This window comes from Ambystoma mexicanum, chromosome 13 (genome assembly GCF_040938575.1).
Source record: "Ambystoma mexicanum isolate Mex_15411 chromosome 13, UKY_AmexF1_1, whole genome shotgun sequence".
Taxonomy (NCBI): Eukaryota; Metazoa; Chordata; class Amphibia; order Caudata; family Ambystomatidae; genus Ambystoma; species Ambystoma mexicanum.
In genome coordinates, this window is record NC_090938.1 from 400577263 (window position 1) to 400594650 (window position 17388).

At 42.7% G+C, this 17388-nt stretch overlaps 1 protein-coding gene across 7 annotated transcripts in view; it reads right to left on the reverse strand.

Annotated features, from left to right (window-relative positions):
• Nucleotides 1–17388, reverse strand: part of TINF2 (TERF1 interacting nuclear factor 2) — a 569835-nt gene that overhangs the window by 404078 nt on the left and 148369 nt on the right. For all 7 annotated transcript variants that reach the window (XR_011283001.1, XR_011283002.1, XM_069633977.1 and 4 more), the window contains 2 exons: nt 3076–3177; nt 2739–2849 (listed from right to left, as the gene is read on the reverse strand). Coding sequence is in view for 5 of the 7 variants with exons in the window: in XM_069633977.1 (XP_069490078.1) it covers nt 2739–2849; nt 3076–3177 (213 nt within the window). In the remaining 2 variants the exon portion in view is untranslated. The remainder of the gene's footprint in view (nt 1–2738; nt 2850–3075; nt 3178–17388) is intronic.

The window sequence follows — 17388 nt, forward strand, 5'->3', positions numbered from 1 at the left end:
CCGTAGAGGTTCTGGAGGCTCTCGTAGGCCTTCTTGTATTAAAGCCCATTGCGCATCTGCCTAACTGCTCAAAAGAGTGGTGTTATTGGCGATACGCGTGGAGTACGCTGCCGCTGTGGTAACCCTCTTACCCATGGCATAGATCCTTTTCCCTTCTTTGTCAGGGGGAGCCTCGCCTGTTGATAAAGGAACCCCTGCCCCTTTCCTTGTGGTAGTGACTACCAAAGAATGTGGGGTGGAATGACCTCTAATATATAGAGGGTTTGATGGAGAGGGTTGAAATAGTTTTTCAATTCTTGGGTTTACACCTCTCGTAAGAGCTGGTGTAGACAAAGATGGGGCAAGGTGTTTTTAATTGAATTGAGTAGAGGGATGGCTTGGCTGGTTGGCGGCTTCTCTTTGAATATATTCTCAACAAAGTCGGCTTCAGGTACTGCCTCTTCAGTGGCAATTTTAAAGTGATCAGCTGCTTTACGTACCATTACATTAAGTGTTAGTTAATCATCAATAGGAGAAGGATTTCTTGTAGGGGTGTTCTGAGGAGAGTCCAAGGCCAGAATATCTGGGTCTGGGTCTTGTGGCTCTAGGGCCTGCCATGGTTAAGGGTCACCCACATCTGGGTCGTCCCCCCAACCTTCAATATGTTCATCTTAAATGGGCTCATGTTCATCCTCGCCCTTTGTTTTGGATTTCCCAGTCGCTAGGAGCGCATGCAGCTGTGGGAGGGCTGCGATCTCGTCGATCGGCGGGTATCACCGGAATTACCGGTGCACCCGTTGGCGCCAAAGTCTTTTTCAACGTAGTCGAAGCAAGGCTAGGGGTTGTGTGCTTAGTGTCATGCACGTGTCTGTCTTTGTCGCCGTGGTGTGACTTCCCCAAAGCAGAGGGGCCGGGGACAGACTATGCGGGACGGGAACGTTCCGTCGAAAGGTCAACAACCTGAGGTTACACAGAGTGACTAAGACCAACTGGGAAAGAGGGAAGAAAGGGAAAGGCATTTTCAGTTTGAAAAGAAATGTCCACCCGACCCCACTCTCCCTACTGTATAGGCCGGCGGAAGGCCCGGCCACGTGGTCAGCAACACCGACAGGATCACCTTCTGTCGAATCTCGCAGGTCTTTGGCGGAAACTGGAACAGCCGTTGAGACAAGGGACGGAAGGGGTGATATTAAATATCTTTATAGAGTAATTCAACTAAAGGTCATTGGACAATAGCAATGTTCTTTACAAACTCTGCATAAGGGCGACCAGTTATCTGAGTGGAAAAAAACAATCTGAGGGACGTCGACGCGTGAGGGATCTTGGGTACACTACACGTCACGTAGGGATAGTGTTACAGGCACGCCCATGTCGACGTCCCCTTTCGATTCTCTAAAGACAATATGCAATAATCTGCGGTTACCAATGGATGTCCGACTATGTACAGCATGTGATTCTAAGCAGATTGACAAACATCAGAAAACTAGTTCTGTAACCGGCTGGTTAGATACATCTGCGCAACCCATGAGCTGATCCCATACTCCTCTTATCAAACCCTTGCTTTATACCAGCCCCTAAAAGTTAGATGGCCGCAAACTAATATTCCACCTAGTTTGCTCAGTTCTCTGCCGCTAAGCCATCCACTCAGCTTAGTCTCTTACTTTCTTTCCTCTTTCATAAAGACTATACAAAATTAACTAGAGGTTTACGCAAAGTAGTGATCAATAGTTCTATCCAGTCTGTACATCTACAGATCTACTGCACTACCATATACTGTAGTTAGTCTCCAGAGCTGGATTTGTTCTAGGATTATGGATTGCCCGATACTTTACCACTTGCGGGAGAGAGCTAGCCAGTTCTCAGAGCCTTTTTATAATAAGTATTTATTTGTGTCCATTCATTAAACTAACCTTTTACATTTTACAGACACTCAACCAGGGATTGCAGTATTTTTCCCACTCGCATAGTTGAGTAGATTTAATGAAGGGCGAGTACAATTTGCAGGAGATGTTTAAAACTTTTATTTAACATTTACTTTGTTTGCAATATGTCAAATACAAGTTTCACTGTGCATGGCTGGCCTCTGGGTGGCAGCAGTGTGCCAAACATAGTGGGTTTATGGTGACATGCACCATTTTACAGAAAGCGCATTTAAATTTACCATCCATTGCAATGGGTCAAGTGCATTTCTCTTAGGTCAAGTAGGTAAGCTAACTTACTCAACCTGCAGGTCTAGTGGAATTTCCAAGAATATGAAAGGGCCTGACTTTCACTAATGTCTTACTTCAGCGGTACATAAAGCTGCTGTATTGTTGCTCATTTTATTTGTTGGGTACAAATAGCGTCTGGTGCTAATCAAACAGGTTTGCTTGCTAATCAAGGCAATTTTAATTAGCATCTGCTAATCAATTTTTGAAAACAAATTTATACTTGAGATGAGCAACAACCTGCAAAGGGTACATGCAAAAAAGAGACGACAGCAGAGTAACACTGCAGCATTAAAAGTGCTGCCCAAGAAGACAAGCGGGATTAAATTAAGACAATCAAGTACTGGTACATGCATAGAAAGATGAGAGCTAAAAGAGCGAAGGTGCCCGAGAGAGCGTGAGAAAGAGCAAGAGAGATCGGAGACAGTCCATTGTGAAAGACATTTCTACACCTGCCTCACTTCTTCCCCCACACCCAACACTCCTTCCTTTACCTCCTTCCCAATGGCCACCCAGAACCCCCAAAGGCTCCCACTGTATACCAAACCCTACCTCCTGGATCCTGGGTGTGCGCATTGTGCTTTCCAGGCGTACAAAGTACTCTTTGAGTAGTTTCTCCAGGGCCACCATGAAATCTTCTCCATACTCTTTTTCAAGCTCTGCCTGTGAGTGAAAGGAAGTATTCAGCAGGTCTGGTATAAGGCATGAAGTGCCTTCCCATGGGTAGCACTCCAAGAAGAGAGTCAGAGGGTCAAACAAACACCCTGACCAAACATCATCCTTCATGTTAAAGCAATCAGTCAGCAAGCTGTATGTGGCTTCCATGAAAGTATACCTCGATAGACAGGTCATTGAGTAACAATACCACACAGCCCCAAGCCATCCATACCTTGAAATACTCCTGCCGGCTTTCCTGGTCAATGGGAAGGCCCTGCACTGTACCCTTGAATGCATTCACCGCCTCAGAGATTTTCATGTGGTCTCTCTGGGTCTGTAAGAAAAAAAAGATCATCATGAAAAAGTTGGGAGACAGCCCATGTCAATACCCAGAACTCTCCCACCACAGAGACGGTGTGTTGAAGGGGCGGATGATACTACTTAAAAAAATTATATACTGCCTGGGTGGGGTCCTAGTGCTGGGGGTCATTTTAAAAGGTTGAGAATGAGGGCGTGGGGTATGGCAAGGCACAACAATTAGGTCATTAGGTGCATGCATGTCTGTGATATGATAGGTTATTTATGATATGATATTTATAAAGCGCTTAATACCCAGAGGTTTCTAAGCGCGGACCGGGGATCGAACCTGTGTTTCTCTGTGTCATCTTGCTTCCAAGGCGAGCATGTTGCGGCTGAGCTATCCTCCCATGACACTAAGGGGCCAGAAAAGGGAGGCAGACAACTTTGTGAATATGCCATTTTATGAACTCAAAATGTTGGATAAAAGCTTCACTATACCTACCCTGAAGATTTCCCTGCCTAAAATAAACCAAAGGAAACACATGTCCCTCACACATGTACATACAGTAATTCTATATATGGCAGTTCAAATATAACAGGAACAACAGTTATGATTACAACCTCGTAACTGTCTCTCCATATAATCTGGGTGAATTCCCCTTCCCCAGAATCAAGCAGGTTTCTGTTTAACAGTTCCAAAAGGATTATTTGCAACAAAGTTCCAATGCAGTGTTTTGCTTCCAATTTGAATTCAACCAACAGTTGAAAAACTTTCAACAACTTATTCCTCTTTCCACTTGTGACATCGAATTCAAAGCAGCAACTTCTCATAAACCATGAACAAGGCATAAAATAAGCGGTATTGCATCGCAATTTGCGATACAATACCGCTGTTTTGCTGCATATTTAACGAATCATGTCGCACAAACTGCGATATGATTCATTAAATATACAGCAAAACAAAAGATTGTGCCTAAACTCTGCCTCTACTCTGCCTGAGTGAGGCTGTGCACAGCGTGCACTGCAGGCGAGGCAGAAGCATTATATCAATGTTATGAGCCCAGCTCGGATGCCAACGTCCTCGCGTGAGAGGAGGATCTCAGTCCCCCCTCTCACACTGGCTCTGGCGTTTTCTGAGGTAAGGAGTGCTTAGGGGAGGTTTGGGTGGGGGAGCCGGGCCCGTTTTGCATTAATGTTTTGTGCTGGTAGAAGGCTTTAAATATTCTTTGATTTAATGAAAGAATTTTTAAAGCCTTCTACGAGCCGGCTGCATTATTACTGCGGGTGCTGGTTTTAGAAAGTGGCTGACAACATTATTTCTCCCGCCCGTTGTTATTGCCTGCCACTCTCTAACACTCATCACTCGCAGTAATAACGCAGCCTGCTCGCAGAAGGCTTTTGAAAAGCTCTTCTGCAAGCAGGCTGCGTTATTACTGAGGGTGCTGGTGTTAGCAAGTGGCTGACAATGTTTCTCCCGCCCGAACGGACAAGAGAAATATTGTCAGCCACTTGCTAACACCAGCACCCTCAGTAATAACGCAGCCTGCTCGCAAAAGGCTTTAAATAGTCTTTCATTTCATTTTGGGCAGAGATATATTATTGCCAGCCACTCTCTAACACCCAACACTCGCAGTAATAACGCAGCCTGCTCACAGAAGGCCTTCAAAAAAGGCTTCTGTGAGCAGCAACAGGCCCGGCTCAAGATGTGTGCCTCCCGGCCCGTCACTGCTGAGGGTTGAAAGTGGCGCAGGGTCAGACTGGGACATACAATAATTGTCTCGGACACCAACGAAAAAGTGCTCTACAGTTGCAAATGGGAATTCATTCCTTTTGTGACGCTGTTTGAATAACCCAAGGGGGAGGTTTCTGATCCAATGCGATGAAAATTGTACATTTTAGAGAATATGTATTCAGCAACACTGGTCAAAGCTATTAGCCACAATATAGTCCAGTAACTCATCAAACTGGCCCACATTGGCAAAAAAAGGTGGCCCACTTTGACCCAAAAAATGGGCCCACGCAAGCATTTTGCGTTTTTGGTTAAGCTATGGGCCTTTTGCCCTATAGGCCAGTCCGAGCCTGCAAAGGTGCATGGAGGTTAGCTGCCGAATTTATCACGAGGCAGGCAGCCAGAGCCAGTAGGAAGCTTTACACTGGCCATTACTTTAATGTGAGCACTGCAAAGCGCATATTAAAAGCCCCAGAACGAAAATTGTGACTTTTATTGCTGTGCTTTGCGGACTGGAAAGATGGGGGCATTTGCTGGACCCCCCTCCTCCCAGAGGCTCGAGTCCTCTTTAGTTTGTAAAGGCGAAAGGCCCCAACGCTGTTCCAGATTGCTGGGCTGGGTGTACTGTTAGCAAGTGGCTGCGCCAGCATTTATTTCTCCCACCCGTTTGGGTGGGAGAAATATTTTTTCACTTCATAGCGAGTGCTGAGGGGCCGTGTTGATTTTCGAGTCCCCCCCCCCTCCCCCAGAGTGAGTGTGCATTGTTGTGGGTAATGAGTTGCTTTTTGCCTATTTTGTAAGAATTGGTCTGCAGTGTAGAGGAAGATTAGGCAGAGAGGCCCAACCCACTGTGACTTGATAACAATGGGCCCGAGAGGTAAGCAACGCCTAGCCCAACTTTTCATTCTAAAAATATCTTTTTAATTGTAGACTATTCAAAGGCCTTCTGCAAGCAGGATGTGTTATTGGTGCAGGTGGCCGCGCTGTATTCAGGGTGTTGCAAATACTCCCCCAAAGGTGGTTGCTTCGAGTGATTTGTGTTCTTTGCAGATAAACAACCATTTTGTAGTTCTTGAAACAAAACAAATATCTGTCCTACTAATTACAACTTAGAAGGTATGTGGCAAGTTGCTTAAATTGCTGGCAAATTGTGGCTTCACTGCTTAACCAAACTGTGTGATCCTGGGCAAATTATTTGACCCATCCCAGCCACACCAGTGTGCTGGCAAGAACAGAAATGTGCATTATTTATCCTTCGGCAGTGTTGGTGGCCTGATGGGCATTACATTGCACAATTTGCTGCTAACTTGCCACTTAATACTTCCCACAATGCCATGTAGTCACAAAATGTGGTGCCTGTGCGCCATAGGTTTAGAGAATAGATTTCCGACCTCTTGGGCACCCTGATGATTTTTCTATTGGCTTTTAGGTGTTTGATGGCACTCCCTCTTTAGATTATTTATTTTGATCTTTTAAATCATCTCACTTTTTGCCTACTTGCAATAAGCCAAACCATAAATGGATGAGTAAATGTAATTTGCTGGGCCCATTTGTCTTGCAGATGCATGGGACTTTACGGCACTAGTAACTGGTAGGTGCTGCACCATGGCCTCACTGACCTGGGCAGACCAAGAGGCTGGCAACTGGACATTTGGTTCTGCAGAATAAGATAACTAATGTCCCCAATGTGTCACAAACTCCTTGTAGCTGCTGTCTTCATCTTGGGGAGTTACTTGTGACTGTTATATGCCAGGACACTAGCTAAATGAAACTTGATAATAAAAAAAATGACACACTCACAATTGCATCTGTATTGATGTCTTGTTGACAATTTGATGGACACTGCACTATGCACCACTGACTGCTGCATGACCCAGCTGCACAGAGCCTTGAACTGAAAAGAAAACGTCAGAGCTTTTTTAAAATCAGATCTATGTGGACCATTCATGCAGTGAACCTTTACATTTTACAGACACTCATTGTACTTGAGAGGTACATAGAAATGCTGTATTCTTGCTAATGGTTTGTCTTGGGGTAAAACTAACTTTGGGTGACATTTAAAATAGGAGTACAAAATTGCTAATCAAATGTGTTTATTGGCTAATCAAAAATAATTTAATTAGCAAATTCTGCTAATCAATTTTTGAAAACTAATTTATGCCTTGATGAATACTTCCACAGTTCATTAGGATCAACAACATGTCTGTTAGGATAATTCTGCACCAGTTCACAAAACACTTGTTTAAACAATTATAATGTGTCAGGGTGATTCTGCAACAGTTCACAAAAACACCTCAGTGGTTATGCTACTTCCTCTTTAAGACTTAACCACACCAGAGTACTTCACTGATTTCCACCTGGTCCACTCACCTGCCAGGCGTACTACTACAAGGTTCTCTGCCCTGGTGTACTCTCCTGCCAGAATAAAACTAACTACAAGTACGTCTGTGGTAAAGGTTAGCTTCCAACAAGTTAGCAAAGCCTTTTGCTTCACAACCTCAAGCTTCAATATTTCTTCAGGGAAGACAAAAAATACATTGGTGCTCTTTATTAAATACTCCGGATTGCTACACGAAACGCAGGTTATGCTCCACTCCTCCTAAATACTTTCTGTCAGAAGGACAGCCCTCCTGCCACACGTGTTTCCCCACTTCTGCATTAACCAAAAGCTAACAATGGTTTTCTCTCCCTCTTACACTTTCTTTTGGCTTTGACATCGTTGGTTTAAGCCAATTCCTCCGATAGCCTCCTTGACACATATTCAATATGATTCACAAACATTTGGTTTCTTAATTGCCCTCTTTTGGCTTTGGCAATGTTTGTTCGTTTTAACTGGCCTTGTTATTATTCTCTTTAGGCTTTGGCAATAGTTGTTTGTATTGGTTTCTCACAATATTGCCCTCTTGTTGTTGGCAATTATTCTGACCCACAAACACAGTCACACCTTTGTGATCTGTTTGTCAAGCTCTTATTTTGCCACCTTCACCTCTTCAAATCAGCTTGGGTTTCAAACTGGATTATTATTCAGCTTTATATCAGTTTGGTATTCAAAATGTTCATTTTGCCGCTTCACTCTCTTTATGTTAGTCCCATATTTAGGGCACCCCAGCTTGGCCAGCGGGCGATCATGGAGCGCTCCGAGGTCACACGATTATGGAGCGCTCTGAGGTCACAATGCAATAGTGAACTCACCGGATCTGATGTGCGCGTCCGCTTGCTCTGCTGCCTTTGGGTCTTCTGCATTTGCTGTCTTGATCGGTCCGGCACCTGGCTTCCTTCGGTCTCCTGCGGTACGCACCACTCGAAAAAGGAGCGTTCTCTGCTACAGAGGCTCTCGGTGCTCGCCTACCACGGGAGCCCGCCTTACATTGAGGAAAGCTTTCAAAGTTAATGCTTCCCGCTGTGCGACTTCTGCAATCAAGGTCTCCAGAGGAAGAGACCCTCTCAGGACTGGCAACTGCTCGACACACGAAACTGGTCCAGGCGTCTCCGTTCTCCTCCAGATTCTGCTTCTGCTGCAACGTGGAGAAATCACGACTACTCCACCCTCCTGCTGCTACTACTACTCTCCCTGGTCTGCACCTGTGGGGGCCTCATATGCCTTCCAGACTCCCTCAGGTGTGGGTCATTAACACCATTAGGCTGCAACTTGCAGTCTCGTGCCTCTGCAGCCCTCTTCTACAATGTTCAAATCAGCTTTTCTATTGGAATTTTTAACACCAACTTAATTTATTTCCTTAATTATATTCCCTAAAGGATTATTATAAGGATTCAATGAAGAGTTTGGTTTAACCAGGGAATTATGGTTTTCAAAACCTGAGTTGGTAATATTTAAGACTCATCTTTAATATGCCCCTATGGTTCGTAGGATCTTTCATCTCCTTGTACGTCAATGATTTTAAAAGGGGTTTTCTTACTTCCAATGCATAACTGGTTAGGATTATTTTCACCCCTATTCAGATAGTTAGCTTTGGGAAGTAAAAGCTCTCTCTGACAGCAAGCCATTACATATTCCGGTATTACTGTATGTTCTTTGAGGAAGACAAATACTGCGTCTCACCCAACAGAGTCCTCTTGGTCCCCTGGGGCCTTTCTCCTCCCAGGTGATCCTCCTGGCTAATATTAACCCTAGGGTCAGGTAACGCTTGCCTTTCGCTGGCCACCTGGAAGGAGACTTTAGGTAGGGTTTTTATGAAGACTGCAGGATTCTCCACAGGCAGCGTCTATTACTATCCAACATTCTTTTGAGTAAATTGCTGTTAACCTAAGCCTGCATGCCCTCTCGAATTGGCTTGTCCTCTTGCACTCTCATCTGTTCCTTGCAAAAAGCGAGTCAGCCACCATTTCATCTGCTTAATATATTAAGGAACTACAAAACCTGATGCATGGAAGATGCTGCCTGATTGTGGCTGTTCACCTGGGCAAAGCCATCTCAGACTGGTTCTTGCCAGAAAGGGAAGCACTACAAAGCAGAATTCCCCGGATTGAATTTGAATAATCTGGCTGTCCTCCAGACCCTTGCATTAGATGCCGGATGGGCCCAATGTAATTTGACAAGCAAATACTGTTTCCTCTGGAGCTTTTGGCTGTTTCTCAAACACCAGAAGCAACTTTACTGCTTTTCAAAGTCATTCCCATTAGTGCAAAAGTAAGACCAGAACAGTAAGTGCTCTATCTAGATAACTGGACTCGCAAACCAGGAAAATCTGCGGTATGAGTGGAAGCTAGATCTTACGGAGTCTGCAGAGCTCATGGGTAAGAAGCAACTTTGGGAATATGATACTTGCCTAAATGTGGTAGAGGCCACAATATTGATCAGCATGAAGTTGGATTTGATTGGTAGCCAATGTATGGATGTTATTTTCTTAAAATGGATTCCCAAAATCACACCCAGTAGAAGGATTTTGGAAAGCCACCCTATTTTTTTTTTTTTTTTTTTATTTGCATGTGGTTCTATCAAAAAAAAATGACAGAACCTTTACAAAATTCAAAGCACAATAATATTTACAGTATAATTCATAAAACATGTAAAAATATCATTCCATATAAATTCATAAAAGGACATAGTACATGTGCAAAGAGCAAGGCAGTTATTGAATTTGAGAGAGTGCAAATACAAACATTCTTAGGTGTAACGAAGTTGAAGAAAATTCAACATCATTCATATAGGTCGATCTTTAGAATACCAAGATTTACATATATGGTTTTCAAGCATTCATGTTCGCATGTTTATCTAGCTCTCTCTCTATCACTTTACAAAATCTCGTGAGGGCAAAAATAAGAGGTTTGTGATTGCCTTGCATCATTCGGGCCTATAAAAATGGTAAACAATCAATATAATTAATGTTTACGAAATCCATAAATAAGACAGTTCTTGCATATTTAAAATGAGGACAATATAAAATCAGATGTTTTAATGATTCTGTGGTTTCAGTGCACATCGGAAATCTACACTGCTTTTCGCTATTCATCCTGCTACCAATCCAATTTGCAGTTCTTTCTTTGGTGTACAACAGATTGAATTTAAATCGTAAGAAAGTATTGCGGGTATGATTGCAGGGAAATAGAGTAATATGATCGTATCTTGGTGTCCGCTTTTTGGTAAAAAGATAGTATTCATTATAAAGTTTGTATGAACCTATCTGGTCAATAGTTTTCCACCAATCGAACTCAAATAGCTTTTTTTTGGCATAAGCAGGTCTATAGTAAACATCCGCCACTGTGACATTAACCTCCTTCAGAATGGCATTAATTCTCGTCAAATATTGGACCATGGGAGTCGTTGGTCTTGAATTAATTGATTCCTTCATGTCTATGTATAGGGAGTTTGGTTTAGGATATGTTATTTTTGCGAAATTGGTGAGAAGTCGCCATTTCCAGCGTGTGGATAGTGCTATGAGGCCTAGTTTGTGTCTTAGGACTGCATTGGGCAGTGACATTGGAAGAGACATCGCTCGCTTCAAAGATGTCCCTTGCAATTGATCTAAAATCAAGCCCATTTCACTCAAACAGATATCTAATGAGTAGAGAATGACACTTTCAATTTTCAGTGTGAAAAATTCGATGAGGGGCATTAATGAGAACTTGCAATACTTTGCATGTATTATTTTTAGCTGTGATGTCAGTGGTCGGATCTTGGTGTTCAATAGATCGGTCCATGTTTTGATGGAGTTTTTCTCAGCTAAATAGTAGCCTAGGTAGATGGTATCAATATTTAAAGGGATAATAGTATGCATAATATGCCATTGAGTTTTTCCAGTTCTCTTCTGGACACCGAATTTCATCACTGCTGTTTTTGCTGAGTTAGGAGCTAGGTTATGAGTTATGGCATATTGTTCAAATAACCGTATTTTCGTTTGAAGGCCACCAGGAGTTGAATCAAAAAGGATGATGTCATCTGCGAAAGCGAGCCATTTCAAATGAATGAGCCCAATTTTCACAGAGAATAGATTTTGCTCATCCCAGCCTTTGTCAAGATCTGCTAAGTATAAATTGAAAAAGGTTGCGGCTAAGTTGCAGCCCTGTTTTAGGCCTATTTCAGTATTTATTGGTTTGGTTATGCGGCCCTCTGTGGTAAGTTTGATTCTATAAGAAGTAGTAGTATGAAGAGCAATGAACCAGTATATTAGCACTAGCGGTACTCCCATTTTTATTAGTTTGGACCATAGTACGTTCCGAATGACCGTGTCAAAGGCTGAAGTCATATCAATCAGTGCAATATAAACAGGGTTAGCAGATTTTGGCTTCGCTACAGCAATGGTAAATGCCATTATCAAGGCATTGAGCGAGGTGCTCATCCCCTTCCTAAATCCAGTTTGATACTTGGAATATGACTGATGAGTTTCGATGTATTTTTCTAGATCGTAAAGAAGTAAGATTGCGAACAGTTTAGCCTCTGTATCTATTAAGGCAATAGGCCGATCATTTTGAGGTAGAGAGGGATCTCCTTTTTTAAATATCGGTATGATATTAGCCGATAGCCAGGAGATCGGTACAATTCCTGATTTGTGAATGGTCTCAAATTTACTTTTTAAAATTTGGGCCCATAAATCTAGATCTGCTTTATATATGCAGGGGGGAAAACCATCAGGACCAGCAGATTTGGAGTGGTTCAATTTAGAAATAGCCCATGTAATATCAGCAGTAGACCAGCTTAAGCGCGGAAGGTCTTGGTATCTTAGCTTACTGATGATGGTATTCTGGAATTGATCGGGCATCCGAAATTTGTGCGTGATATAAGTGCGCCAGGTTGCTTCAGAAATGGCGTGTAATGATAATAACGGAACTTGAGTCTGATTATTTTTGATGGTTCGCCAGATGGTGCGTGTATCATGAGCTATAATTGCTCTAATAAGATTGCAATTGATTTCATTGTATCTTAAAATTCTTAAATGTTTAAGGTTTTGTTTGTAGGATGCTATGATACGGTTGCGCTGTCTTTGATATGTATTATAAGAAATAATCTTATTTTTTTCCAGAGCTCGAAGAGCTTTGTTTTTTTCACGCTTCTGCATTTTACAGAGGCGATCAAATGAATGGCGATGGGTAGTAACAGTTTTTCTATATTTGCTGAAATGAGATATGGCAGCCTGAATGATTTCTGGATAATTTATCTCTGTGGTATTAATAGAGAAATTACCAGAAATATGACGATTGGAAATAGCCAACGTTACGTATTGAATAAATTGTTTGCATAGAGCTTGGCTCCATCTAAGAGAGAGGTGGGGACGATCAACTTCACATAGCGTTGTAGAAGAATCAACTGTAAGAATGGTGAAATTAATCTTCAGAGTGCCAAAGATTTGAGCATGGTCACCGTAGGAAGTAAAGATGATTTTTAATGGAGTAGATATAGTAAGTAAATTGTAAGTAACGAAAATAAAATAAATAGTTGAGGATTTAGCTTCCCTAGACCATGTGGTCCATATCGTTTGTGAATCAGGAATAATGATGTCTAAATCCCAATCTTTTAAGAAGTTGCGCCATTTAGTACCTCTCTGCTTAGATAGGATATTATTTTTTTTTTGAGCCTCTAAGCTCAGTGGTGGTCCTGCAATCGCAGTTGAAATCGCCGCCTAGTATTATTTCAACGTTCTTGTATTCGTGAATGATAAATTCAAGGCAAGAGTCCACCAGATCAAACATCTCATCAATTGGAGTGTGTGCGGGATTCCAATATACTGTAATGACGATTAAATGCTGGTACTGAAGATCTGTCTTTAATAGTACTGCTAATAAGTTGGCAGCCTTCCTCACAATATTGGAACCGAACCCCAGCGCATTATCAACTGCTATAAGGATGCCTCCGGAGGGACGAGCAGCTGAAGCTATCGCTGGAATGCAATGAGTTGTATAGTCGGGCAACGAGAAGATAGCAGTTTTCATGGTTTCTTGAATCATAACGATTGAAGGCCTATTGTGGCCATCGATCGTTGCGTGCCATTGCATAAGATTATGATAGCCACAAGAGTTCCACGATTGAACAGTTAAACAAGTTTTAGAGGGAAGCTACGATTGAGTAGAGGATTCTTTAGATTTAAGAATGGAATTGAGCATTGGGGCTAACCACGACAAGTCGTGAGAAATGGCCACTTTGTTTAGCAATTCATTAATGGCTCCATCTCCTTCTTCTTTGGTGTTATATAGTGAAGTAGCATTGAGATCACAGGTGGGAGCCTGTGGACATTTGTACTGAATGAATTTCATCGCTTCTTGTTCATTTTCCAGTGAGCTTAAAGCAAGGCCTTCCTTTTTTATGCCTTCCCGATTAAACCATAGATATTTTAAAACTGCTTCAGAGGACAAGTAACACACGGACCGATAATTGTTTTCAGTAGAAAGTGATACTCTCAAAATGTCTTCAGATTTAAACATCCGTAGTTGAGGGATTCGACTAAATAAGGTTAGAAGAAACGGTCTATTGATGCGATTTGTTCTAAGTAGATTGCATTTTCCTTCAAAACCCACAAGATGGTGCATTTCCACAGTTGTCTGTTGGATGTTATCAGTGGGTAGTTCTAGCATTTTAGCAGGATGGTCTGGGGGGCTGTTAAAAAGAGCTGGAAGTTTATGCTGACTGGTCGTGTTTGAGTTGGTTGATTCGTTATCCACGGAAGATCTCATAAAACGATCATCAAGTTCTTTCCTAAGAATATTTAAAATGTCATATTGCGTCAAAGTAGTGGAGGGTGATACTTCTAAGGCAGATCTATATTGAGAAGGACCATGCATCTTTGTGCAATTGCGCTCAATGGAGGATGGTACACTTTGGTGGTCCTGATTTATTGTTGACGTGGACAGTGATTTAGTAGGGGATAAAGTTGTGAGAGATGTAATTTTGCCTTGCCCATTGACAATTATTTCTGGTCGAGCTGGCAGAGGCTGGTCTGTTTTAGAAGTATTAGTAACAGGTGCATTTAGACCGTCAGGAACAATAGGTGGTAAAACATTAGAAATAGTCGAATTAGCATTATTCGGCTGTAGAGATGGCTGCTGTACTACTGATAATACAGGTATTGAGCCGAGATTTGCACATCCATTTATTGAAGGTATTGGGAGGGTCGTATTTGGGGGATCAGTGATACCCGACAAGGTTGAAATTGAATTGGGAACATGTGCGCAAGCTTCGCTGTAAGTTTTAGTTATTGTAGTAGCAGAAAGTCCTAATGGCCCGGTATCATCATGGCGAGTAGTGCGAATTCTGCCAGATATTGGGAAATAGTTGGCTAAGTTCGATTTGGAACCGGACAATTGTGCCGTTACTTGCTCATTTAATAGTGCCACAACTGCTGGTGGATAATTAGGAGTCATCTTGACTTTTTTATTGTTTCGTTTGGATGTTGTTGGTACTTCAATACTATCACTAGAAAGTGTTGATGGTTCATTGTTAACAGAATTCATAAGATTAATTTCATTCAAAGAGTTTGGGTTTACCAATAAGGACGGAGTTTTTAAGGTATTAGTTACATTATTACATACTTTCAAATGAGCTTTTATGGGTGGTATCAGGGCTTCTTGGCTTTCTTTGGACAGTTGGTGAAGGTCAATGTGGTCATCATCTGTAATTATATCAGTTGCAATGTATAGTGCTTGTTCAAGTGGATCAGTTTGAAGTGTAGAGCCTTTGAACAGCGCCTCTTTTCTTCTTTTGGCATACCTTTTAACAGCCCTTTGGTGGAGTTTTTTAGCTCTTCGTGACATAAAACCGATAGGTGCTTCGGTTAATGGCTGTTCCAGAGGGTCTCGATGCATTTGTTCAAGTGCATCAAGCAATTCTGTTGGGCTACCTGGACCGTTTTGATGTGGCGTAGGATTTGGAGTATATAGCGCTATGATAGTGTTCATTTTCTCTATTGCTAATTTAAGCTCAGAAGGAGCATTTTGACAGGTACATGGGGAATGAATTGACAAAGCTTCAGGAAGAGGTGGAGAGGGTATGAGTGTTTGTACGGAACAGCATTGAGTATGTTGATTTTTCATTACTGGATTGGACACGCTAACATGATTGAAAATTGGATCTGATTTGAGATTTTTAATCGTTTCAGCGGCCATGATAATTCCTTCAATGCGATCCATCTTAGAGGACATGAGTAAAAGCATTGATTTGATCTCCTTTAATTCAAGATGAGTCAAGTCATGGCCCTTGTCAAGGAGGTCAAGGATCCGTATGATAACCTGAAATGAACCTGGAGAATGCTGGATTGAGCTCTCACCTGGAGATGGAGGGAGGTGGGCGGATTTATCTAGGTTTACCCATGGTTCCAGAGATAAAATTGATTGGGATGGCAATGGTTCTTTATTTATATCATCCACAATTTCAGTACTCATGTCCAATACATTTTTGGTGTAGTTTGGTAGATTTGAATAAAAGGACATGCGCCTTTTTACTGAGTTAAAGACTATTGGAGTCAAAGTGCCGATGGAACGGCAAATCGCCTGATCTAATGCCTCCATTTTCTCCAGTGTTACCTCATCTTGCCTTTTGCCAGTTTCGTAGGCCAGTGGTGATTCTGAACAACTTCTAAAATCGTCAATGGCTTGACGCACCTTAGGACTAATGGAGGGAACAAGGGCAGAAGGCACGGAGAGTTCCATAAAAGGGTCATGGATGGAGGAAGTGGGAATTCCCTGTGCATGCACTTGGGCGATATGTGGAGCCTGAGAGGATATAGAGGGCTCTTGATTGATAACACTCATTGCATGATCTTCAGAAACGGCTGGTTCAATATATGTGGATTTTCCGGGACAGACAAGGGAGTCAATTTTGCTAGCGGACATCGGGAAAGGGGTAATCAAGTTGCCCTTAAGGCTTCTCAAGCCATTCGCCATAATAACGTTGGTTGGGGAGGGCAGGTAAATGGTATGTCACAAAAAGCTTGATGCAGTTCGCTTTAACAGGTTGTAAATATTAGTACCATTTACATCAATGTGTGTGCTAGGAGCATTGAAAGCTGGTAGCTAAGTGACATATAAGGCAACAACTAACAGCAAACAGCGCTATTTAGAGCGCATACCTGAAAGATTGCGGGAAAAGGGGCAGAGTTACCTTAAAAGGAGGAAGGGAAAGCACTTAAGAGGAATGGCCCCAAGCTGCTCCTCGCACAATTGACAGCCCCCGGTCTACGAACACAACTCCGGGTTTTGGGTGCTGCCTTATAGATGACAGCTGGGCAAGGATATATTTCCTCTTTTTTAAAAAAAGAACAAGTTACTTTCTTACCTGGTAACATTCTTTCGATGGGATGGTCCAACGACGTTTTCCATATCTATGACATGTAATCACCACAGCTCTGCTGCTTCGGAAACTTTTTTCGGCGTCTGCGTCCTGCGTCGATGACGTCGATGCGCCGTCGTCGAGGACCTCCTCTGACGTCATCCGAAGTGATAAGTAGGACACACGACGCCCGTAGCCTCAGTTGTAGTTTTTTCCCCCAGAACGTGTGACATTAGTCAACTGCCAGTCAGACACAAAGCCTTGCGGAACGTCAGCTGCAATCGCAAAAGAAATTTTGCAGCGGGGAAGGCAGGGCGGGAGCGATATGGAATACGTCGTCGGACCATCCCATCGAAAGAACGTTACCAGGTAAGAAAGTAACTTGTTCTTCGAGGGGATTGGGTCCTCTGACGTATTCCATATCTATGACAGACTCCCAAAGCAGTACCAGAGCAAGGAGGAGGGAAAGAATTTAGAATCAAAATTTAGAATAGCCAATCAAATAGCAGAGCAAAGGACCGCCTTGCCAAAGGCCAGATCCTGTCCTCGGATGGAATCGAGGGAATAGTGACATACAAATGTATGTACTAAAGCCCAGGTGGCTGCATCACAGATGTTGCGAATAGGAACACCCCTCTGCAGGGCAGTAGATGCAGCCATACCCCTGGTAGAATGGGCCCGCAAGCCAGCCGGTGGTTCCTTACCCGCCAAGCGGTAACACTCCGAGATGGCCAAAATAATCCAGCGAGACAAAGTCTGTTTCGTCACAGCTTGCCCCAAACGCTTTCCAGCGTAACCAATAA